At 37.1% G+C, this 25,794-nt stretch overlaps 1 protein-coding gene across 7 annotated transcripts in view; it reads left to right on the forward strand.

Annotated features, from left to right (window-relative positions):
• Positions 1-25,794, forward strand: part of THSD7B (thrombospondin type 1 domain containing 7B) — a 952,777-nt gene that overhangs the window by 186,256 nt on the left and 740,727 nt on the right. For 6 of the 7 annotated variants that reach the window (XM_037848906.1, XM_037848908.1, XM_037848910.1 and 3 more), the window contains one exon: positions 2,382-2,555. In XM_037848906.1, coding sequence (XP_037704834.1) covers positions 2,417-2,555 — 139 coding nt within the window. In that variant the 5' untranslated portion in view covers positions 2,382-2,416. Of the gene's footprint in view, positions 1-2,098; positions 2,197-2,381; positions 2,556-25,794 lie in introns of those variants that run through there. The other variant, XM_037848909.1, reaches the window with a different exon arrangement.

Below are 25,794 nucleotides of genomic sequence, written 5' to 3' on the forward strand. Positions count from 1 at the left end.
GTAAATGGGTGTTCAGGTGTGCAACAGGCAAAAATGCCTCATCTAAGGGGATGCAATTCACGTCTTAGAGGGATGCTAACTTATATGGGAGCCTGTGGGTGGGAGCTGAGATTCCAGGGCTCCTGGCTGAAAGGTGGGGCCTCTTCCCACATTAGCCCACACCTGAGCCCTTGGCCTTATCCACTCTGCAGAGCAGACACTGACTGGTTCACCCATTCTCTGGGGTCTCCTGAGTCTCTTCTCTAGTTATTCTGCAGCTGCACCTCTGAATGTGGACAGAGTCCCCTCACCTGGGGAATAGGGAGGGGCGTGGGGTGTGCTTCCTGCTGGCGATGAGTGTGCCTGTGAGCCTTGAAGTTGGCAAGGTTCTGTATGTGTTCACACTATCCACTGAGGTTCTGGAAACGATCTCATGGCCAAAACAAAAAAGGTTGAACATAATATAGTAACTTAAATATTTTTCTTCAGAAGGAGGCACCTTTTTTATGATACACAAGAAAATATCATATGAGCTATCAGTAACCTTAGAATAAAGTATCATTTAGCTTCCAGTTTGCATAACCTTTAGCAAAAGCACAGTTGTGATAAATCACACTCTTAGACATTTGCCACAGAGAAATTTGGCCAGTTCAGTTCTCTATGGTGGAGGTTTTAGAACTGTGTTCAATACGGCCTCAAGGATTCCATGAAATCATCCAATAGGCCCCTCTTACGGACAGACAGTCAAGCCAGTGGGCCTTATTCTGTTTCAGCCAGAGCATTCCGCTTTTACTGTTCTGAATATTGGTATGCAATATAGTAATTTGAACAAAAGCCTTTGGTTCCTTCTCCAAGTATTCTTTTCATCCCTGGGTAAAGTCAGTCACAGAGAGCTGTGTACTTGATCTTCATTGCTTGGCTCCTTGTAGAATCATTTTTACTGATATGTACTTTGCCACTGTACCCTTGGAGAGTTCTAGGGGTGCCACGAGACTGCTGTATACAGCTTGCCATTGTCTGTTTTATTTGATGATGCAATACAGTATGTCATCTGTATTTATGAGGACTCCTGGGGTAAATTCCACTAGTCCTTGGAGCAGGGCAATGATTTCTCCTGGAAAAAAGGTATATTTTAGGTCTATACTCATGATTATGATAGTGGAATTTTTTTTTCCTTTGGTCACTAGGAAGTTCAGAGTCAGATTTGCCACTTACTGTTAGTAATTTTGCAGGTATGTACATAGGGGCATTAACCTGTACCCTTGAAATCCTTTTATAGTTCAATCCTTTTTCTTTATGTATTTTCCTAATATATGTATTTTGGTAAGTTACCTCAGATCTTCTTAACTGGAGGTAGAAATTTCTTATTGTCTTCTGGAAAATTCTATCTAGATATCCTGTAGATGCATAATATTTAATATGTTCTAAAGTAAATTCTTTTGGTCTTCTCAAACCTGCCCCTCTTCCTATTTTCTCTCTTTGTTAAAGGTAATCCCATTGGTTCAGTCATCAAGGTTTGCAGTTTTGCTGTCCTTTTATCTTCTCCCTCCCCCTCATACAGCCCATCCAGTTGTTAAGTCTGTTTCATCCAGCCCCTATTCTTCCTCTCAATTATCTCCTCATCTTTTCCTTTTTCAATATTTGCTTGAACTACTTAAGTAGTTTCCTAACTGGCTTTAATTTCTCTAGCACCATCCACCAGTAAAATGTTATACCTACTGGTGCCAGTTATTTAAAAGTCATTTGCTGTTCTCTTATTATTGTTGTTATTTACAGAATGATGCCCCAAACCCCACGTGACATTCAAGGCTTTTTATAATTGTGGCCCCTAACATGTGTTCTAAATCTCATCCCAGTCCACTTGCCAGTCCCCAAACACAAAGTACATATTAACACCTTATTGTTCTCTCTTCCCGAAAGACCTCTCCTGCCTCTTTCAACCCCTTATCCTTAAGGGCCTTCTCAAATTCTGTCTTCTGTGAGGTTTCTCCCTGTTTTTTTTTTGCCATGGAAGAGCTGCTTGCCTCCTCCTCAATCTTTCCATCCCGCTTTAGTAATATTATGTTTATTGCATTCATCACCCTATCTTGGACTTGTTTTGTATAGGAGCTGGCTGAGTAGAAGGACAGGGATACATCAGGTATCTGCCAACCCTGCTTTAAAAAATACACTGACTGAGGGCCTGAGAAATTCATGGAATTGATGACGGTTTAATGGGTAAGGATAGAAAACGTGGCTAACTTAACTATAGACCTTAAAAATTTAATATTTTATATTTTATGTACTTCCCTTCTATGGTAATGGAACAATTTGTGATACCATCGTGCTAAAGCAGGCAAAGTGAGTTTTTATAATTTCCATACTAAAGAAATTTGACTTTTTTTTTTTTTTTTTTTTTTTAGGAATAGGCAAGTCAAGAGGCTGAAATTTCTGAAGAATGTTTCCAAAGGGTGATCTGGCTGTGACTCACTGGGTATGGAGGAGTGTGAGGAAGCTGTTCCTGTTGCTTTCTCTCCTGTTGTCCCATGCAGCTCATCTGGAAGGCAAGAAGGATAATCAGTTCATCTGGAAACCAGGTAGACATGTTCTGGCTGTTCCTTTGTCCCATTTTCGTTAATGAGAAGAATATTCTTTCCATGCTTCTTCTTCTTTGCAGAACAGTGGAACAATATCCTGAGAGGAAAAATAGATACTTCTTTATTGTAAAGCTTATGTTTGATTTTTATTCCTGCATAACTGTCATCTCCATCAATGATGCTTGATATACTTCTGAATTTTCATGTTACTGATAATTAAAATTATAATTTCCATAGTTACATCTGCCTCTGCTTTGTCAGAGATTTCATTTGTTGCAAAAATGACATCTGAATTTACCTGATTTATCATCTGCTAAAAACGCTTTGGACCAGTTCTGTATGTGTCTCTTTCTTTCAGGATTCCAACTAGTTAGCTACGTATTATTAAATTCTTTCTAGCACAGATTCTATATATCTAGGTTTTGGAGCATGAAAAATGATCCTCACAACTTTTCTCATTAATTGTGACTATAAAGTTATCTTAATGTCTTTTGAGGTACTTAACCATATTATGTGCAATACTTTGTACATATGTTGAGGTTTGGAGTCTTATATATAACTTTTGTTCTTCTCCAAATATCTCTGTAATTTGGCTGTGGAAAAGATCTGTTAAATTGAATTTCAAAGCCTAATAATTTATTAACTTAAATTATGAACCCCCAAACATCTTGGCTCTTTATATCTCTGATGTTTAACTTTGCTTTGGATTTTAACTTCCTTCAAGTCTCACAATCAGATCATTTAAAATATTTATTACTGTTTCAAAAGTCCATTCTTGCAATACGATAACTTATACTTTTAATATCACAGAATTGGAATATGTGATGTTGTAGAAGATCTATGGTCCTCAAAGGATTTTCATTTTGTTCTCGTCATCTGTAAATTAAATAGATTACATACTTATTGCATCACCAAAGAAATATGTATAAAAGTAATATTTGTAATATTTAAATGACTTTGCAAAAATGGAACTGAATTATGTTTTAAAGTATATTAAGTTAAAAACCCAACACCATTAGAGATGCAGTCTGGAGGAAATTTAATTGCACTAAAGCCTCTATAAATTAATTTAATTGTAGGTTCTAATACCACATTAGTGATTTGCATTTTTTTCCTCACAATAGTTTTAGGAAACTTTGGAAATAGTTCTAAACATTAAATATTTCATTTCTGTAAATGGAGTTATTTTGTTTTAGCCACAAGAGACTATTTTGTCAAAGGTAAATAAAAACATTTATATGACTATTCCCTTATCTAAAATTCTCAAAAACATGCAATTAAAATAGAAAGTAGCAAATTTGAAACACAAATGAGATGTTTGAGAAAATGGGCTTATTTTGAAGCAAAGTGTGTACATACATCTGCTTTTCTAAAAGTAGGTTGTTGGAATAAGATGGCTATTGGGTATTGAATCATGTCCCCCACAAAAGGCATGCTCAAGTCCCAACCCCTGGTCCTGTGGGCGTGAACCCATTTGCAAATAGGACCTTTGAAGATGTTATTAGTTAAGGTGTGCCCAGACAGAATGAGGGTGGGCCTTAGTCCAAATGACTGAAGTCCTTATAAGCAAAGGAAATTGGATCCAGAGAAAGACACCATCGGGAGCAGCCAGAAGCTGGAAGTCAATGGAACCTGGAAGAGAAAGGAGACAGCGCCATCGTGTGCATTGTCATGTGACAGAAAGACAAGGTGCTCCCCAAATTGCCACCAGCCAGAAGGCACTGGCCAGGAGGAAGCAAGCCTTCTAGCCTCTGAAACCAGGAGCCAATACATTCTTGTTGTTAAGCCAACCTATTGTATGGTGTTGCTTTGGCAGCAGGGAGACTAATCCAATGTACAGACTAACTCCACAGTGAAGGAATACTTGGGAAAATCTCAAACTTAAGTTTCAGAAGTGAGAATCATCTCCATCAGACACACTGTGTTGTTCAAAATGTTGTCTGTGTCATTGGATTCAATTTTCCAGGTTTTCTTTGCTTCTTTCCATCCTTAGAGTGCCAATGAAAAGGGAATGATATATGTTTTTCCCTTGTATTTTTTAACTATACTTTTATTCCTCATACATGGCCAGAAATTTAGAGAGTAGAAAAAATTTTTAAAAATTAAAAGCAAAAGTTCAGAACATGCATCACACTTTCCAATTTCTTACATATCCTTCAGAAAATGTCCTTGCACATACCAGTATATCTGTATATACATTTGTTTATATAAATCACAATCAATGCTCATACACATACACATGATTATTGCTATTATTATTAATCAAGGTTCTGTTAAGAAAAGATGTCCCACTCAGAGTAGGTAATTGAGAAGAGTTTAATAAAATGACTATTTCAAAAAGTGGGAAGCAGGGTAGAGAAGGATAGAGAAGGACAGATGTGAAGATATATAATTCATACATATATGTGCATATATGCTATGGTGGTTTGGAGCTTTGTACCCCCAGAAAACTATATTCTTAGACTTAATCCATTCCTGTGGGACCTTTTGATGAGGCTACTTCAGTTAAGGTGTGTGGTGTGGCTCATAATCAGGATGGGTCTTAGTTCTATTACTGGGTTCTTATAAGCAGAATGAAATTTGGACAGATAGAAAGAAAGACATGGGAAGCGAGAAGATGGAAAGTCAGTGTAGCCCAAAAGACAAGGGAGAGCACAGGACAGCTGCCTATTGCCATGTGACAGAGGAACCCAGGACCAAGAATCACTGGCAGCCAGCCTCAGAATGCTAGCCTTCAGGAATAAAGCATCATGCTGATGATGCCTTGATTTGGACTTTTTCTTAGCATAAAAACCAAGAGCTAATAAATTCCCATTGTTTAAGCCAACCCACTGCATGGTATTGGCTTGAGCAGCCAAAGAAATTAAAACAGATTTTCGTGCCAGGAGAGTGGGGAGCTGCTACTGCAAATACCAAAAACTGTGGAAATGGCTTTTGAATTGGCTAATGGGTAGAGGCTGGAAGAATTGTGAGGTGCGTGATAGAAAAAGCCTAGATTGCTTTGAAGAAACTGTTGCTAGGAATATGGATGCCAAAAGTATTTCTGATGAGGTCTTAGAAGGAAGTGATGACTGTGTTATTGGAAACTGGAGGAAAGGTGATCCTTGTTTTAAAACAGTAGAACGGTTGGCAAAATTGAGATCTGATGTCAGATGGAAGGTAGAACTTGAAAGTGATGAACTTGGATGTTTAGGTGAGGATATTTCCAAGCTGAGTGTGGAAGGTGCAGCCTGGTTTCTCCTTTAGTTTATAGTGAAATGTCAGAGGAAAGAGGTAAGCTGAGAAGTGGACTCTTTAAGCATAAAGAAACCAGAAATTGATGGTTTGGAAACTTCTGAGCTTATCTAGATAGTGTGTTCTGAGACTAGGTCCAGAAGTAGTTCTATCAGGGACCTCCCCGAGCTTCTGGAAAGCGAGTCCCTGGATAATAGGGCTCTATGTAAAGGTTTAACTGAATTTGGAACTGGTTAGCCATTTCAGCAAAAGTCAGGATTGGAAATGCAGATATGCAGGAAGGATCTGTGGAAAGTTTGTTTGTCTAATGGTTTGGATCCCTGTGAACTCCATGTGAAGGGAGAGACCAGGAGAGCACTGGAGAACTGCCACATGGGACAGTGGAGCCCAGGACCAAGGATCACCAGCAGCCAGCCCCAGAATGCCAGTCTTCAGGAAGAAAACATCGTCTTGATGATGTCTTGATTTACACTTTACCTAGCCTCAAAACCATGAGCTAATACATTCCTATTGTTTAAGCCAACTTATTGCATGGTATTTGCTTGAGCAGCCAAGAAAACTGCAACACATGCACATGTATGTGTTTCATTAAAAATGGGCTCGTTTGCTGTTCTGAAGTTTGCTTTTTCATTTATTGATGCCCTGATGAACGATACATGTTAATGCACATAGGTCAATCTTCTCTTTAAAGAGTTGCATATTATTCTTCTGTATTTTTATTCAATAATTTCTTTTCTCTGTCCTTTTTGCTTTATCTTTTCTTCCCTATTGCTTGGCATTTCAGTGGTTTCTAGTGTTTTTTTCTTTTTTTTGCTATTATAAATAATGCTTACATGAATGCAACGTTGTTTTAATTTAAGCAATAAGTCTATTTGAGGAGTCATATCCCCTGGACCAGTTCTGGGTCATCACCTTCCAAGATGACCTCAACAACTTAGAATCTATCACCTACTATAGATGTGTTTATTGTATTTCATTTTGATTTTTTAATGTATCAGTTGAAATTAGATGCATTTTTGGAGTATGTTATCAAATCTGAGAACTCAGATCCTGGAATCTGGAATGTGAAAACATTTCCATGGAGACCCAGATCAATACACTTTATTTTAGAAAGCTAGAAACCATTTTCTGGGGTTCAGATTATAATGTCTACCATTTAAGCTGTTTGTATCTGTTTTGTTTCTTTCTCCCCTGAATCAACAGGTTAGATATTAGTCATCGTCACTCAAATTAGAGACATTTGTTAGTGAGGCCTGGCTTTGGAAAAACAACGGATTGATGAATAATAAGTGAGTGATAGATTATGCTGCTGAAGATTTCTCTCTTGTTGAAGTCTGGTGAGACGTAGGCTGTGGGGTCATTGATGTGGTAGGCTGCAGAATGTCTGTCAACATTGTGATGACATCCTCTGATCTATATTTAGTGTCAGGCATTCTGTCATCTGGGCCAAAAGAGCAGGATCACGTCAGCAAGAGTATCAGATAAGGAGTGATGTTGCTTGTTGTTTTACGTGAATGTATAACTATCCTTGTCTCCTTCCTTTGTAGAGATGAACAGATCATGGTTTCTGAAGCCATGGTAACAAGTGGTGTCTTTAAAAAATGCTTGAGAATTGCATCTAAGGGGTCCATTCATTCCACTAATCCTTGTTGAGTTCATATTATGTGCCAGACTCTATTACAGGCATGTGAGATAACTTTATTGAGAATAAAACAGATAGTCCCTTGTCCTCGTGGACAGGACAATAAAAATGATCAGTAATTTAAATGGAGAGGGTATTAGAGGTTGATAAGTGCTAAGAAGAAATAATTAACAAGAAAGAGAGATATGGAAGGATGGGGGAGAAATTGACATTTTAGATAGGCTGGCCGGGGGATGCCTCACTGAGGAAGGAATCTGAATAAAGAGCTGAAGGAAGTAAGGGAGCTGGACATGGGGATAACTGGACAAAGAGCCTTCTAATTGGAGGATCAACATGTGCAAAGGCCCTGAGGCAGGCGTGTGGGAGCATATTTGAGGAAGAGAAGGAGGCTAGCATGCCAGAGTAGGAGCCGAGGGAATACTGGGGAGAGTAATAGGTGATGAGGTCAGAGAGGGAATGGGGGGCTGATCCAACAGGTCCTTATAGGTCAAAATAGGATTGTAACAGGATTATTCTTGGCTGCTCAATTGAGAATACTCCAAAGTAGGGCAAGGAAGAAGCAGGGAGACCAGTTAGGAGAGTACTTAGAAATAAAAGACAGTACTGGTAATGGATTTGAGTCATAGTCACGACAGGGAAAGTGGTGAGGAGAGGCTAAATTGTGGATGTATTTAAGGCATGGTTCTCAGCCCAGGGTGATTTTGTTCCCCGGAGGACTTTTGGCCATGTCTGGAGATTCTTTGGTTGTCATGAGTGGGGGGTGCTACTGACATCTAGTGCGTAGAGGCCAGGGGTGCTGCCAAACATCCTACAATGTGCAGGGCAGCCCCCCACAACCAAGAATTATGAGGCTCCAAATGTCAGCAGTGCCAGGTTGAGAAACTCTGTCTTACGGTAAAGGAATCAGGATTTATGCGGACTGTGAGGAAAGAGAGAAGGCAAGGATGATACTAAATCTTTGCCCTAAGTAACTGGGAGAGTTGCATTGCCATCATTTAATATGGGGTGACTGTGAAAGAGCTGGCATGAGGGAATGCTAGGAGTTTAGTCCTGGACGCATTAAATTTGTATGCTTGTATTTGGGTCTGATTTCAGGAAAGAAGTCTCTGCTAGAGATACTAATTCCTTGGTAGCTAAAGAGGAGATCATTATATAACTTCTCTGAGCCCTATTTATCCATCTAGAAATGAAGATGATAATAATAAATGCTTTGCAGGATTATTTTTAGAATTCAGTTTATTGCAATACCTGCTGCATAGTGGCTACTAAATACGTTAGTTACTATTTATATTATTATTATATAATTTCACGCTTGAAATATTTATTCATGCTTTTTATTATACATTTTGCATACTTTTCTTCCTTAGACTCAAAATGGGAGATCAGTTTGAAAGCTGTATGCACTTTATTAATAAATGATCATAAATAATTTCACTGACTTTTTAGGTCTAAAACTTTCTTTCCATATGCCAGACTCGTGGAAAGTTTTAATTTCAATGGCTCCTGCCCAGTGAATTAAAAAGATGAGAATATTGACCTACGTTCTAAGAACTAAGCAGATAAATTGGAATTAATCTTTTTGGAAAGAAAAGAAAAGAGCTTATGAAAATGACATTGTACAAGAAAAAGGAACTTAAATAGGTTAATACTTAATTACAGCTTTAAAATAATGTTTTCAGTGTTGAAAATACTTTAAGGAAAATATATATAATGTGTATTCTGAAGTTTTAGAATCTTTGAGAAAATCAAATATTCTTAGGAGAGAGCTAACTTTCTTTTGAATATGTGCTAGAAGACCATAAAACATCTCTTCTTGGAATTTGATTAAATTGAAATAATTTTAATTACTTTTATGGATATTAATTTATCTTAGAGGCATGTGTGTAATAAACTCTCGATAATATTTTTGTGATATCAAAAAGTATAGACATTGGTGGCATGAGCTTTACTCTAAGATTTCTAATTAATTTTCCTTAGAAACCACAAGCACTAATTTTATAAAGCTCCCAAAAAGTCAGGAGAGATAGGCTATATTACCTAAATAATAAAATAAATTTCTCTGTTATGTTCTTTTCCTAAATAAAAATAAAAGGTAGGCTCCACAAGGACAAGAGATTTTGCTAGGTGTATTCACTGATGCAGCCCACAAACCTAGAACATAAGTATTTGTGGCATAAAATATCCCTAGCACATTAAGTACTTGTAGAAGGAGAATGAGAACTGTCTTTTGTTGTGTACATGCATATGTGCATGTGTGTGTGTGAGCACACGTGTGCAAGTGTGACAAGTGAGAAGACTGAAGAAACAGAAAGTGTGGTCATAGTTATTCAAGAGCCTGAGATATATATTGAGGAGAGAATACAAAGTGACTGAAAACCAAAGACGAAATTATGGATCAATAAATGTGAAAATAAATAATCAATGTTTCCATGTTGTTGTGGTTCCAGAATCATTGACTGTCCTTTAGGAAAAAAGATGATGAACTTAATATTTTTTAAAGTAATACCTGCAAATCAAAAAATTGTATATTACTCAACTGCTTATGATGAGACATTATAGTTGCATCTCACCGCCCAATTTGATCCCACAGGGGCAAATAGTTTTAACTCTCTTTGCTTTTTATTCTGGCATTTATCTCCATATTTTTAAGTAATATTCTCATTATTGCTATTTCTTGATTTATGAATATTAAATATTTCCCATTGATTTTTTGCTATGTTAGTTGAGGATTTATCTCTCACCTACCTAACACTTCTCCTCCTTACTTTATCCCTTCAAAATAATTAATAGCACTAAATTATGCAACTGACAGCATTAAAATGTGAAATTTTGAGTTGTATATATGTTACTATAATAAAAAATTGACAAATAGCAAAATCAATGGGCAATGCTTATGTTGGTATTTCTATGATAATATTTTTCTCTACAGAGCCAAGCAGTGTACTGTGCATCTGCATTCTTTCTGGTGTAGCATTTGTTTTACTTAGAATTGAAAGTTGCTTCATTTTTCTTTGCTTGGTCTTCTTTGAAACTACTGCGGTTTATCTTAAATGCTGTACTTGATATGTCACACACCATTTATTAATTTTTTGAAACACTCAAGCACCACTTCAAACACTCTAGCATATATTTTCTTCGAGAAATCTTTCCACAGCCCTCTGTCCCCCAGATTTATCTGGACTGCTATGCATTTGCATTTTGGGAATTCTCTTCATTCTTCTCTCATCTTGGATCTCTTATTCCTGTTCTGTGTTTCTCTTCTTGCCTTTATTGCCTTATTTTGCTGAACCTTATCTTCCAGAATCTGTAAAAATACAGTGTACACACTGGAAGTAATTTTTCAAATCTTTCCTGTGTGAAAGTTTCCTTGTGATCATTGTATACTTGATTGAGAGTTTGGTTATAGAATTCAAGGATAAAAAGAATTTTCTTTCAAAATTTTGAAGGCTTTGTTCCACTCTATTCTAGCCTCCAATATTGTTATTGAGAAGATTTATGTTTTTCTGATCCCATCCCTTTGTATGGTACGTCTTTGTTTTCTTTTGCTCTTTCTGTAATCTTTCTTTGTATCCATAAAGTCCTGAAATTTCATTATTATTTGCTTTGAGGTGGATCTTTTTTTGCTTTATTGTGCTGGACATTGATAGGATATTTCAATATTCTCACACCCTTTAGTTCTGAGATTTATTTTTTTTTCCTATATGATTTTCTTCCCTCTGTTTTTTTCTGTTCTCTCTGAAACTCCTGTTAGGAAAATGTTTGATCTAATTGATCTTCTATTTTTTACATTTCTCTCTGGTTGTTCTTTCATGTACATTTTATTCTTATTTATTTAAAAAATTTCCTCATGTTCTAATCTTTTGACCCTTTTTTATTTTTTTGAAATTTCAGCTATGAAATTTTTTAAGTTTTAGGAGCTTTTCCTAGTTATGTGATTATTTTTAAAAAATTGCACCTTGTCCTGGTTTCATAAATGTAATTTTATTTTTTCATTCAGAGGATATGTAGTGATAGTTTAAATTTTTTTCCTTCTGCTCTCCATATCATTTATGTTTCCTCTGAATCTGTTTGCATGGTTCATTCATTTGTTTGATCATGGCCTCTAATATCGGGGGCTGCTTTTCTCTAAAGTCTATTGATCATTGGTTATCTCTTTAGTGTCCTACATTATTAAGAGGGAGGCACTGAAAGCTTATTGGATACTCTGTGTACCTGGATCAGCTATTGGGCTTCAGGGTCAGGATTCTTTGAGTGGTGAGCTGGTTTTTTATTGAGGTTGGGATCCTCAGAAATCTATATCCATCAATACATATACATTTTTTCTCTGAGACTCTGTTATTTAGGGCAAAGGCTAATTTTCTGTAGCAAAGATACCCCCCAAAGGCAATGGCTTAAATACAATAAAAGCTCACATCTGTCTCAGTTAGTAGGCCAGGTTGACCAGAAGCTGTGTTCCATGTGGTCATTCCATTTTGTTTTTCTATCAACTCCTGGACATTATTCTTGTCTGCCCTTCCAAGCCAGGTCACAGGCATATCTAGGTTCTAGATCATGGAAAGGGCACAGAGCTGAGGTCCAGTAAAAGGGATTTCAACATGTGACACCAAAGTTTCATTCATGCTCCATCTGTCTACTGCTGTGTAACAGCTCACCCGAAAACTGACTTAAAACAATAGCAGTCATTCATTTCGTTCTCACTTCTGGAGGTGACTGGGTTCAGCTAGCTAGTTTTCACATGAGCTCTCTCATGCTGTTGAAGAGAGATGGGGGCAGGGGCTGGGGTCTTCTCAAAGGTCTCTTCACTTCCATGTCTGGCATGTAGGCAGCAAGACTCAAACAGCTGAGGTTGGAACAGTGGGGCTCTTCAGGCATCACTGTCTCCCTGCCCTGCTCTGGACTCTCCACATGATGTCTCTACTTGGAGGCCTCAGGATATCCAGACTTCTTACATGGTGGCTGAAGACTCTCAGAGCAGGTGTCCAAAGAAAACAGGCAGGAGCTGCACAGCCTTTTTAGCCTAGCCTGGGAGCCATGTACAGTCACTTCTGCCACATTCCATTGGTTACAAATGATTATCTAAGGAAGAAAGTTAGACACCATCTCTCAATGTCAGGAGTGGCAAAAAATTTGCAGGTATATTTTAAAACCACCGTAATACGTCACTTTGGTTTTCATTCCACTGGTGAGAATGATGTCACACGGTCACTCCTAGCTACACGGGAAGGCATGCAAGGTAGCTGATATTTGGGTAGCCATGTAAGAAGGGAGACTAGATTTTGGTCGTGATTAGCAGTCTTCATTACAGGGGTTCTTCAGTTTCTCCAGAAATGAGCCTTTCATCTACTTCCTATGCTGGACTATTAGGGTCCTAAAAAAAGGGAAAGGGAAGAGGTCCTGTTGGAGGTGGTTCAACATTTGGCACCCAACATTTCACTTAATTCCTCTCTTTTGAATCTGATACCTCAACATTGCCTTTCAGTTTGCCTGCTGTCTTCAAGAATGCCCTTTCCAGGAATTGATTTCTCACTGTTTTCTTGCAGTGACTGAAGAAGAGGTGGAAGAAAAGATCGGGGGGCTAATTAATTCCGCTTGTAGACTTTCAGTTCTTTTCTCCTGTTTTAAGCCATGAGCCCTGCTCTTTCCTGGAATCTCTAGCCCCAAGTCTTGCCCTAGTTCTGCAGTATAAATTGGCTTTTTGTTGTTTTTTACAACTCTTCCATGGGCACTTACTATTCAGTTTCCTTTACATTGTCCAAGTATTTACTGCTCCTCTATCTGTTCTCTATTTCCAAAAACTATTTGGGGTATATTACCTACCTTTACCTCTATGCTTTTTTCCCTTGTTGAGTTATACCTTTTAATGTCTTTACTATCATTTCAGTGAAGTATTAGGGGGAAGTGAAAATATGTACAAGTATCATGTCTCCCAGGTTAATAGGAAGTCTTCTCATTTACTTTTCTATAATTTCCACTAGAAGCTGTTTATTCTGGAATGGAAAGGATGTTGAAAATAATTAAGTGTAACTGACTCAGTTATTCTCCTTGAGCATGTACTACAAAAATCTGTCTATAATAAAATTAACTGGCCACCAAACTTTGTCCAGGTTAAAATTTTTAAAAATTGAATTCAAATGTTCATGGGGTTTACATGAACTCTTCAACTGGTGATTAATATGGGGAGGGTCTCTGGTGGTCAGATTACCAATGGAGAAACTCCTTTTCAGCCACCTTTCAATATTTTTCTTCAACTTTTTCTTCCAGGACAGAATTTTAATCCTCAAACTATGTTTAATTTATTCCTACCTAGAAAAATACAGATTTCTGTGCAAAGAATTACAAAGAGTCTAAAACAATCAAGTGGGATTGGAACATGAATTAAAGACTAAAAGACAGTATTATGAATTCATAGAGTCATCTTAAAAGCTTACTTTATAAACATATTCTTGGTCATGACCATAGGTTATCATAAAGCACTGTCAATCTTGAGTGGATCAAATAATAATAATTTTAAAAACCCTCACATTCCTGTGGACCGATGATAGATTTGCTGTATTCATGCAATTGTTTTGATATTTCAACAATGTCTTCAAAACTTACAGCTGCAGATAATGTCTGAAACCCAATCAGAGGAATAATCCAAAGTACATTTCACACCTCTTCTATTTACTACTCTCTTTTAATAATAAGTACTGTTAAAGCTTATTTTCTTAGCAAAAGTAAGAATATGAATTAACTATTCTCATCCTTTTCTTTTTCCCATTAGAATTACTATGGAAACCAAACTCTGGCTCATGTAGGGAATCTGTCATATTATTACCCCTTTACCTTGATAATTTCCCTCCCAAAATGGTAAAATTTAAAGTTATTGTAGAAATAAGTAGCTTTATCACCCAATGGTGAATTTCATTCATGGATATACTTCACAACAAAGGTAACACAATAAATAGTAGGAGTGACATATGGGCATGTTTTTTTATGGATTTTTCCTCAGGGTTAATAATTTTTTAATTGACTGCAGCTGCTTAGAGATTTTTGTTGTTATGTATGTTCCCTGTGTTGAAAAGGAGTGGCCACATTTTAAATCTTTTATAGAGAACTGTTTTGAGGCTTAATTACTTTGCTGTATTTATACAGAACTTTGTACCATTTTCAAATATTGATGCCTGTAAATAATAAAGGAACTGACACTGCATACCAGACAAGGTGGTAGAGGGGTTCATGGCGTGGATACTGAAGTCAGGCTGCATGTGATAAGCCAAGCTGTGTGTGGTCTTGCATATATTCTTTAAGCCTCTGCTTTGTCATCAGGTAAATGGGAATAAATGAGAAAATCTTTACAAAACATGGTTCATATTCTATAGCACATACACAAATTATATGTTCTTGACTCAAGACAAATATTCCATATTCAAAGTCATATTAAGTACTCAATTAATACTATTTTCTAATATTATTAAAAGAGTATCATTTTGTTATTCCTTGACGCTTCCACTTTTGACATTTAGAATACAGTTTAGTTTGGGTATATAGGCATGCACCTAATAATATCATTTCTGTGAACCAGTCATTAGCTGTTCTTTTTCTGGACCTTAAAACTCATTTTCTAAAAGTAGTATTTTCTTAGATTTCCATTTTATTGTTTGTTTCTAGTGGCGTTCTACATGCACCTTCACTGTTTCAATATTGGATCTCTGTGATGGTTAGGTTCATGTGTCACCTTGGCCAGGTAATGATGGCCAGTTGTCTGGTGAAGGAGACACTGGCCTAACCATTACTGCAGGGACATTTCATGGCTGGTTATTAAACCAGACGGCTAGTTTTTTTAAATCATCAGTCAACTGATTGCATCTGTGGCTGCTTGCATCAACTGTCAACTAATTGAGAGAATATAATCAGCTGGATTTAATCCAATCAGTCGAAGACTTTTAAGGGAGAAGAGAGAACTTTAACTTCTTTAGCCAGCCAGCCTCTCCTAGGGAGTTCATCAAAGACCTTCATCGGAGTTGCCAGATCACTGCCTGCCCTATGGAATTTGGACTTGTGCATCCCCACAGTTGCTTTTTATAAAATCTTATATTTACAGGTACCTCTTTTTGGTTCTTATTCTCTAGAGAACCCTGACTAATACAATCTCCAATATTTTAGCCTTGTATTTCCATTCGTAAAACTCCATGTTACTGTTTTCAGTGCAAGAGCCATAGGATTGTTCTGAAAGCAATTACCAGGTAGAACAGTGTTTTAAAGCTTTGTTAGAGCTAAGACTGTGTGGCCTGTTTGACCAAACCTGCAATCAAGCTTAGATGGGCGCATAGGATTGATTGCTTCCAATTCAGACTTGAAATGAAAAAGAGCAAGGGTTCAAGAGGCAACTTTATATTTTGTAATAAGTTCTGAACATTATTATACTATAGCACTTTCCCTTTTATTTGTCTTACATGGTCCTTGCAATAGTTTTGGTAAGTTGTTGGCAGGGTAAGGATTCCCATTTATCTCACTTTTGAAGAAACTGGGTTGGAATAACATGATTTGCTTTTAAGTGATGGAACCAAGACTAGCACAGTACCCTTTTACCACTTGAATTTTCATTATGAGAAGTTCTTAGGTTTTCCTCTTTTGAAACTTTGCACTCAGAGCTGCTTTTGATTTTGCCCTTCTCCATAGAGAGGCTCATGAATCAACAAAATCATCACCATACATATTTCCTCAGATTTTGTATTATTTGGTTACCATTTTGAGTAGTTGATAATCTAATGAACAAATTTTTTTGCCAAGTAGAGGCTTCTCTTTACAATATTTTACTCTGCTACAATAATTATTACTAATAATTAGCCTGAAAGACTGATTATTTTTAAATAACTGTATTGAAGTGTAATTTATATGCCATAAAATTTGCCCCTTTTAAAGGTATGTTTCGTTGGTTTTCAGTAAATTTACTGAATTGTTCAATCATCAGTATAATCTAATTTTAGATGCTTTTCATCAGCCTCCAGAAATCCTACATGCCCATTGACGTTAATCTCCATTCCCACCTCCAGCCTTAGACAACCATTAATCTACTTTTCTGCATCTATAGATTTCTCTTTTCTGGACATTTTGTATATATGGAATCATGAAAATGTGTGTTTTTGTGACTAGCTTCTTTCACTTAGCATAATGTTTTAGAGGTTCACCCATGTTATAGTGTATATCAGTATTTCATTCCTTTTTATTGATGATCACTATTCCGTTGTATGAATGAATATATATATATATATATATTTATTTATTTATTTTTAAACCATTCACAAGTTGATGGACATTTGGGTTGTTTCCACTTCTTGGCTGTTATGAATCATATTACTATGGATATACATGTGCAAATCTTTCTGTGTACATATGTTTTCATTTCTCTTGGGAACGTAATTGCAGGGTTATATGGCAAATAGTTGCTTAACTTAAGAAACATTTTTTTTAGGAAATTAATTTTTGAAGTGGTTGTACCATTTTACATTCCCATATACTTGGTAAGATTTGTTACTTTCTGTTTTTTGGTTATAGTCATTTCAATTGGGTGTGAAATAGTATCTCATTGTGGTTTTGATTTGCAGTTTACTGATGGCTAAATGATGTTACGCATCTTCCTGAGCTTATTAGCGATTTATATATTTTCTTTGGTGAAATGTTTATTTAAATCTTTTGCCCATTTTAAAATGGGTTGTTTCTCTTCTTATTGAGTTTCAAGAATTCTTTTTATGTTCTACATACAAGTCCTTTGTCAGATGTGAGATTTGCAAATATTTTCTCCCAGTCTGTGGCCTAACTTTTCATTTTTTAATGATATCTTTTGAAGTACAGAGTTCTGAATTTTTATGAAGTACAATTTATCAATTTTTTCTTTTATGGATTGTGCTTTTTGCATCAGATCTAAGAATATTTGCCTAATTCAAGGTCTCAAAGATTTCTCCTATGTTTTCTTCTGTAATTTTTATAGTTTTAATTCCTACACTTAGGCCTGTGATCTATTTTGAATTGTTTTGTATTGTGTGAGATAAAGATCCAAGTTCATTTTCTTGCCTGTGGATAGCCAGTTGTACCAGCACTATTTATTGAAAAGATTATTTTTTTCCTGCATTGAATTGCCTTGACACCTTTGTTGAAAATCAGTTAACCACAAATGTAAGGATCTATTTCTGGACTCTCAGTTTTGTCCCATTGCTGTATATATCTCTTCTCTTATTCCAGAATCACACTGTCTTGATAACTGTAGCTTTATAATAAGTTTTAAAGTTGGGAAGTGAAAGTGCCCCAATGTTGTTCTTCTTTTTCAAAATTGTTTCTGCTATTCTTAGTCCTTTGCATTTTGAAATACATTTAAGGATCAGCTTATCAATTTCTGCATAAAAAACTGCTGAAATTTTTGTTGGAATTGTGCTGGATCTACAGATCAACACAGTTAATATCTTAACAATATTGAGTCTTCCGTTCCATGAACAAAGAACCTGGACCTGATCAGTGTTTTGTAACTTCTGTTATTGGAAATATTTCTTTCAGATGGGAATGAGGCGTTATTTTTCTGTGTCTTAAAAAGTCTATTTAAAGATCAGTCCTGTATACTGCCTGAAATTCTAGCCCCTTGGAAGTGAAATATCTTGTTTTTGTTTTAATATTTTGTTGTATTAAGTAACAGTATACACTTTCAGTAACTACTGTTATCATCCAACTATTTGGCACACAGATGTTTCTTGCATTCTTAAATGTGATTTTAAAATTGTATTTTGACACTGCCACTTTTCTTCCGGAACACATGTTCAATTTAATAAGGTAAGTCAGTAGGGCAATATATATCAGTTAACGTAAATTAGTTCTGTATAGGAACATGCCTATAATTTTGAATGAAACATTTCTATATTTAGTGCCCTAAACAGTGTGAGGTTTCAAAAGATCAAAAAGTTACAGATAGGTGAAAATCTTAGTCACTGCATGTTCAGTGGTTTTATGTACGGATACTGTAATAGAATTCCTAAAAATTGCTGTAGGGAAATTTGAGGGATGAAAGTAGTAAATAACTAAACCTTCATGTGTTGATACCTTCCCAGCATTTATGGTAAGTTCAGAAAATCGAATGGATTCTGATATCCTTACCCCTAAATATTTGCTTGAGTATTGTAAGTTTGATTTTAGGAATCAATCATTGAATTGTTCTATAGATATTAACATGTTGATGATGCCAGTGGATACATAGCTGGCTGATTGGTAGCGCAACTTCCTACTCATAGCACGTCTTGTAAGGCTCGTCATGAAAAATCACTTTTCAAATTAGAACTTAATAAAAACTTTCCTGCTCTGAACACTAAGCTCTACTCCCATGCGATTAGTGGTTTCATTTCTTTCTCAGCAGTTGGGTAATGATTATGGCTCCAGATGCCGTGAGAGTGATAAAGAGATTGATTAATTTCACTTGAAAGGGCATATGTTCAAAGAGAATCCAATCGGAACGCCGTGAATGAGGATCTGACATCTTTGCAGCAGAGTCGTGCCCCTACTTGGTGTCCGACTTAGGCTGAGAATAGAATTCCTAAACCAAAGCTACTTTTCCAGTTGGCGCATTGAAAAAATGGGCCCCGCGAATACGCAATGTGCACGTGTGAGAGTGTGTGTGTTCATGCTGCCTCTCTGTCCTTATAATAAGTTATTTGTGGGAGTTACAGAGGTTCCTCAGGCTCTTTACCCTGGGGATGCCTTTGAGTTGCATGTTGGTTGTTATTGATCAATAGAATCAAGGTTGTTCTCTGAGTCATGGCTTAATTTGGAACACACTACACAGACACACACACACACATACTCAGAGCACACACCCACACCACTCAACAAAATCTCTCTGTATTCTAGATTGAAAATAATTTTCAACATTACAACACTGCGACCATAGAGAAAAGCCTTTTATTACATTTTATAAAAGACAAAAAAAAGAGAAACTGTTTTCTATATCTAATGCTATTTCAGCTTACATTGATTTGGCATTTCATATTTACAAGGAACAGTTTTTACCATAAATATATCTTTTTACATACTACTCCCTTTTATTTTTGTGCATTATGTAACTTTAAAAATAAATATTTTATGGTACATTTAAAGTGATTTGAAACTTATTTTTCAGAGAAAAATACTACATTTAATGCTAACATTAAAATGTTGGGCTTACATTTTGATTAAAGAAAGATAAGGATGCACAGCTGGGGTTTCAGCACTGGGTTTAAACTGAATGAGTTTTGTTTATGAGTCTGAAAGTGAGTGGGTGTATGCTCCTGAATAAACAAAATGCTCTCCTTTCAGAAAGTGTCTCTTTATATACACGTCTCTTGTAAGAGATGAAATGAGAGGACTGTATAAATACATGACACTTAGAAAACTGTCATAAGAACTGTCACTCAGTGCTCCTGCAAATCTCTTCACAGACAGGACAATGTTTTCATTGCTTGGGTTTTCTGATTGTTTTAACACAAAAGAGAAGTTTTTGAACCAAAATGTCTTAGCTTCTCTTATATGCCGTATATTTATCCTTGAATCTAGTCTAGACTCTAGTCATACAACAAATAGTTCTTGGGCACGTACTCTGTGTCAGGTGCTGAGCTGTGAGAGTTACAAAGCAGACAAAGACATGGCTTGTTTTCAAGTAGGAAGGTTGCATTTATGCACAGAATGATGGTGCAAGTAGACCTTGGCCCATGGACACCGATTCTGAAAGAGCACCAAGAGGAATTTAGCCCCTTTAAGGTACATCCATGTAAAACTTTTGGTGTTTTAAGAATACATCCTTTCTACAGTGCTCCTAACTCTTTTCAAAGCTCTGGATTATTGTCTGAGAAAGCCCAAGCACTTCCTCATCATTAAATTCTTAAGTAGACAATAAGATCACTAAAGGGCGGTAACAAGGTGACTGGAAACAGGATGCTTTAGAAGAATTTCATGGATATTTAAACATTCCTTACTGCTTAGTTTAAATTTTTTTAAAAAAAGTTGTTTAAGTGACTAGCTCTTTAAGTCCTTCTGATATTTTGAAGACATTTCCATCTGGGTGAACTTTTTCAAAAGAGGTTACCCCCAGAGAGTTTTGTTCATAGCACCCAAGAAAGGAACCTTGTGTTCTCACTATAGTTTTAACAAATTAAGGGTTCTTTGTAAACAATTTTAAAGAAAGCATTCTGTCTTCAAGTATTAAAGGCAGTGGTGCTTTAAAAGGTAGACTTTGCCATCTCTTATTCGTCTTTGTTAGACTCTCTGATTTGCTTGCCATTGATTGATTTTGAAATAGATGAGCCAGCTTTTAGAACAGGAGAATGATTTAATTATTACAGAACCCAGGGTCTAAAATCAGATTCAAAGGTATTTTCAAACAGTGCTCAGAATAAATTAGTGAACAGATGTTGAGTATGTGTCGCTGATACCGGATACCCCCATGCTGGCCTAAGAGTAGTGCATTTCCCTGTAGAGTTTCAACTCTGAATGTCGAAAGGTTGAATTTAATGGTGCCATTTAATCTGGGATGAGTACACTTAAGTCACATAATGGAAATTCTGGGACCACTAAAGAGTCTAGCTCTTAGAAAATAAAGGAAAGGACAAATGTGGTATATACTGAATTTATTGGGTGGTTAGGGATCATATTTTAGGGTGATTAAATTAGCAATCTTAAGAGCGATATTGGTATTGACACCAGAGATCAATTAAAATACAGTTTATTTTTTAATAGTTTCAAAAGTTACTATAGTTGTTTGGATCATTATGAAATATATATTTAAGATAATACTGTTTTAATAGAATTTTAGATCAGGAAGGGACCTTGAGATCCTTGAACCTGGCTTCCTCATTAGCTGGTGAGCAAACTGAGGGCCAGGAAGACAGCTTGGGGAGATAGAGAACTGAACATGGGTGCTCCGAGTCCAGCTTCCCCACCTCATTTCAAGTGCAGTTCGCTTGCCCCTTCCACCCAGACGGATGGGGGAGGCACCGGACCCTGGTCCTGAGAGAGCAGATGGGGGATCTTAGTGGCACCCATTCTACCTTTTATAGTCTAAATAGAAGAAAATAAAAATGGGAGCTAAAACTGATACTTCAGGTGAGAGTCCTCAATTCAGAGAAGAGACAGAGGAAGAAGATAACAGGGATGGCCAGAATGATGTGGAAAAAGGAGAAGCGGCTGGGAAATTGGTCCAAAGCCCTTAGCCCTAGCTGTTCCAACCCTGAATGTCCTGACCAGGGCAGAGATGGCCACAGAGCAGGAAGCCTCCAGTCCTAGCAAAGATGGGGTTCTCCCCTTAGACCCTCAGCCCCTCTGCAGCCAATCAGAGAAGGGGAAGAGGGAGACAATGCCTCCATCTCTCCCGGATCTGGCCCCAAGAAGGCCCTCTGAGTGGGAACTCTTCCAGGGGTTCGGAGCCTCCATCACTGCACATCAGCAATGACTCACCAAGCTTGGCCTTAGCCTCTCCTCCTCTGCACCTGCCCCGATCTCAGGGACCATGAGGGGTCCTTCACTCGACCTCCCCTCTCCCAGCCTGGATCCAACACAGGTCACCTGTGCCACCCCCAGGATGCCCCGGGCATGTGCCACCACCCAGCTCCCACCTCCTCCCCACCTTCACAGGGACTTCCAGGCACTCCTTCCACAGCAAGTAGTCCTGAATTGGGAGGGAGGGAAACATGTGTTTTCCCTTCAGTAAAAAGTCTGCTCCTACCCTCCCTCCGCCTTCGGGAGCATTTGAGGACACAGCTGGGTTCAGGGGATTGACCTTTGGCTTTAAGGTGCCCCAAAATCATACCTCTGGCTCAGCTGAGAGATCACCAGGGACACAAAGCTGGGTCCTGAGCAAGCCTTTGGAAGTTCTGATTCCTTCTGCCACCCATCCTGAGATGCTAGAAGAGAGACGACTGTTCCGGGAGACCAGGAGAAACCTCATGACGACTTTCTTTTCTCACGGTTTTTCTGAATGAGCATGTCCTGACCACCCTGGAAGCACCTGTGCTGTTCCCCGGCCTGAGATGAAAGCAGGAGGTTGGAGGCCTTCTGTCTGTGCAGTTCAGAACCTTTTCTCATTTTAGATCTGGAGGAGGTGCCGGCCCTCCATGTGCCTCTGCCCCCAGGAGAAGGGTGGGGTGGGGGGAAGTGAAAAGCCTCCATCCAATCCATAGTCTAGCTTTGTAGCAGCCCACCAGCATCACCTTTGAGGCATATGTGAGAGAAATCTACTTTAAAATGATTTATTCTCTTCTTTCAATAAAAACTATTCTGAAAGCAAGCAAGCAAACAACAACAAAAGAAAATAAAACAGAATTACCTCTCAGTGTCAGGGAAAACCTACTGTCAAAACTATGTTATCTTGCCATAGTTATCTTTCTTGCCTTTTTTTTTTGGTTGGTGGTTAAAAAAATTAGAGTTTTAATGTTTTTGCTAAATAATACTAAAAAAAAATTCATTTTGAAGGCAGGGCTGGAATTACTTTATTTTGATCCATTTATTTAATTTTTTTAAAAAAAAGGAAGGGGAAAGAGATCATGGCCAAAAAAATCGTAACTAAGCACCCCCCCTCCCCATGCCCAGAGCTCTAGCCAGTCACATGAGCATCACCTACATCCCTCTTGGTGCTTGATATGCAGCTGATAGCACACGCTGTCCCATGGTCACCTGAAGGCACAGGGGCAGTGGGTGCCAGTTTTAGCTTTCAGCAGGTTCATCAAAGCCAGACAAACTGGTGGGCTCGAGTCCAGAAACTCTATTTCCAGATTTTCTGCCCACTGGCTGACAGCACAAACTTGCCTATTTTTGCCCCAGATTCTTTTAAAAAAGAAACTTTATTTCCCTATACCAGCGGTTCAACACCAGCAACAATTCTGTCTCCTGTGGAACATTTATTACATGCTTTGCAATGAGTTAAGTGTTTTAATACACTATCCAGTGTCATGTATTTCAGCCTTAATAACCCTACTTTCCAGAATATGGTAGGGGCCTAATAGATACTGGATAAGTATTTTTCAAATAAATGCAGAAAGGAATATAGGGCTAAGTAAAATATTGAAGCACAGAAAGGTTGCACAACTGGCCTAAATGGACAGCTGCTGAGAATAAAGCCTGGGTAAACCTGGTTTCATCCAACCTCAAGATGCCTCTGTTCTAGGCTACATTGCAATGCTGCCCATGCTTGGCGTTGATTTTAACATGAAGTTTCCTCTCATGTAAATATTTGGAGTGGCCACTTCTTTCCCTAGTATCAACATTCTAACACATTTAGCCATTGCCTTCCCCGCTCGCCAGCCTTTAAGACTCTCTGCTCTGCTTTTGTTCCTTTTGCTTGTTTCCTCTCCATTTCTTAATATGGGACTTTAAAATATTCTTTATTCTCTCTTTTGTCCTATTCCCCTTGTTTCTAATGAATCTTCAGGGGAGTCTGAGGTTTGAAGTGAACTCTCAGCATTCAGCTTCAGGCAGCTACCTGTATGAGATCTTAACATTAAAATACCTGGTCTTCTGAATGCATTCGGAATATTGATTAGAAAGAAGACAATGAAGAAGAAAATACTTAGAGAGGAAGCATGCATTAATTTTGCACTATCAGGGCTTTCCCTGGTAGAAAGTGGGTAGGGAGATAGCACATAAAAGAAGCCTGAGATTGTTGGGGTAATTTTTGTATTTTTGAGTTTGTTGATTTTGCTAACAGAAGGATGATTATGGATAAATCAAAAATAGTAATTTAGTATAATGTATATTTGACTTGGAAATTCTAAAGATACTCTTGCCAGAGACCTTCTTAATTGATCCTATTTAGGAAATAATCGAAAGTTGTTTTTACATAGGATAATAACAGAGGAAGAAATACGATATAAATAATTGTGATTTTCTTTTTAATGATCTTTTTAAAATAAATTAAGAGTCTCCAGAGAACCTCTTTTGCTGCTCAGATGTGGCCTCTCTCTAAGCACACTCGGCAGGTAAACTCACTGCCCTCCCCCCTACGTGGGACATGACTCCCAGGGGTATAAATCTCCCTGGCAGTGTGGGACATGACTCCCAGGAATGAGACTGGCCCCAGCATCATGAGATTGAGAAAGTCTTCTTGACCTAAAGGGGGAAGAGAAATGAAACAAAATAAAGTTTCAGTGGCTGAAAGATTTCAAATAGAGTCGAAAAGTCATTCTGGAGGGTATTCTTATGCATTGTATTGATTTCCCTTTGTTGTTTTTAGTGTATTGGAATAGCTAGAAGGAAATACCCGAAACTGCTGAACTACAACTCAGTAGCCTTGATCCTTGAAGATGATTGTATAACTGTATAGCTTACACTGTGTGACCATGTGATTGTGAAAACCTGTGGCTCCCACTTCCTTTATCCAGTGTATGGACAGATGAATAGAAAAATGGGGACAAAAATTAAATGAAAAAATAGAGAGGGTATGGGGAGATGAGATGTTTTAGGTGTTCTTTTTTACTTCTATTTTTATTTTTTTTGAGTAATGAAAATGTTCAAAAATTGATTGTGATGATGAATGCACAACTATATGATGGTACTGTGAATAATTGTACATTGTGGATGATTGTATGGTATGTGAATATATTGCAATAAAATGGAATTAAAAAAAGAAAAAAATCTATGGCATGATTAGCTTAATTTTAAAATGAAAATAAAATAATATGAAAATTATTATTGGACTTAGTAGAGGATGTAAAATTGAACAAAATGTTTGTTACAAGTAAAGGTCAATAGTAAGTTTCTCTTTCTCTCTTAGTTCAAGATGTCATTTTCATAGCACTTTTCTCAATAAGAAAAGGGAGAAAGATTTCAATGTGTTTTTCACAAAAAATGGGAAAAAGAGAAGAATAGTGTGGTTTAAGCAGTCATCAAGTTATTTTCTGAATCAGTTCTAAAGATAGAAAATATTGCTGTTTTTAGTGTAAGTGAAAATTTAAATTTTTAATTTTCATACCTGTATAAGTGGGTACTTTCAATCTGCTTGTTTATTTACCTACATTCGATCAAAGAAGTGTTTGATAACCAAGAGAGCAAATGCAAAGCAAAACAAGAAAATGATAAAATAATAAATAAGAACTGTGAAATAATTTTAATTCTGTGCAAATAATTAAAACTATCTTATTCTTTTTTAAAGACAGTAGTGATTGTCAATTTAGTCCTCATGAACTGTTTTAGCAATTTACCATGGAAGTAAAAACATCCTAGTACTTAAAATCTAAGAATTTTTGTTTTGTTCTGTTTTGTTTAAGAGAAGCTGAAGTAATACTTAAGATTTCAAATACTGACAAATCTTCTTTTTCTCCTTTCCTTGAAAAGGCAACTGCTCTATTTCACTGGCCTATAAAGATTTCAACTTAGAGGTTT

The sequence above is a fragment of the Choloepus didactylus genome, chromosome 9 (genome assembly GCF_015220235.1).
Source record: "Choloepus didactylus isolate mChoDid1 chromosome 9, mChoDid1.pri, whole genome shotgun sequence".
Classification (NCBI taxonomy): domain Eukaryota; kingdom Metazoa; phylum Chordata; class Mammalia; order Pilosa; family Megalonychidae; genus Choloepus; species Choloepus didactylus.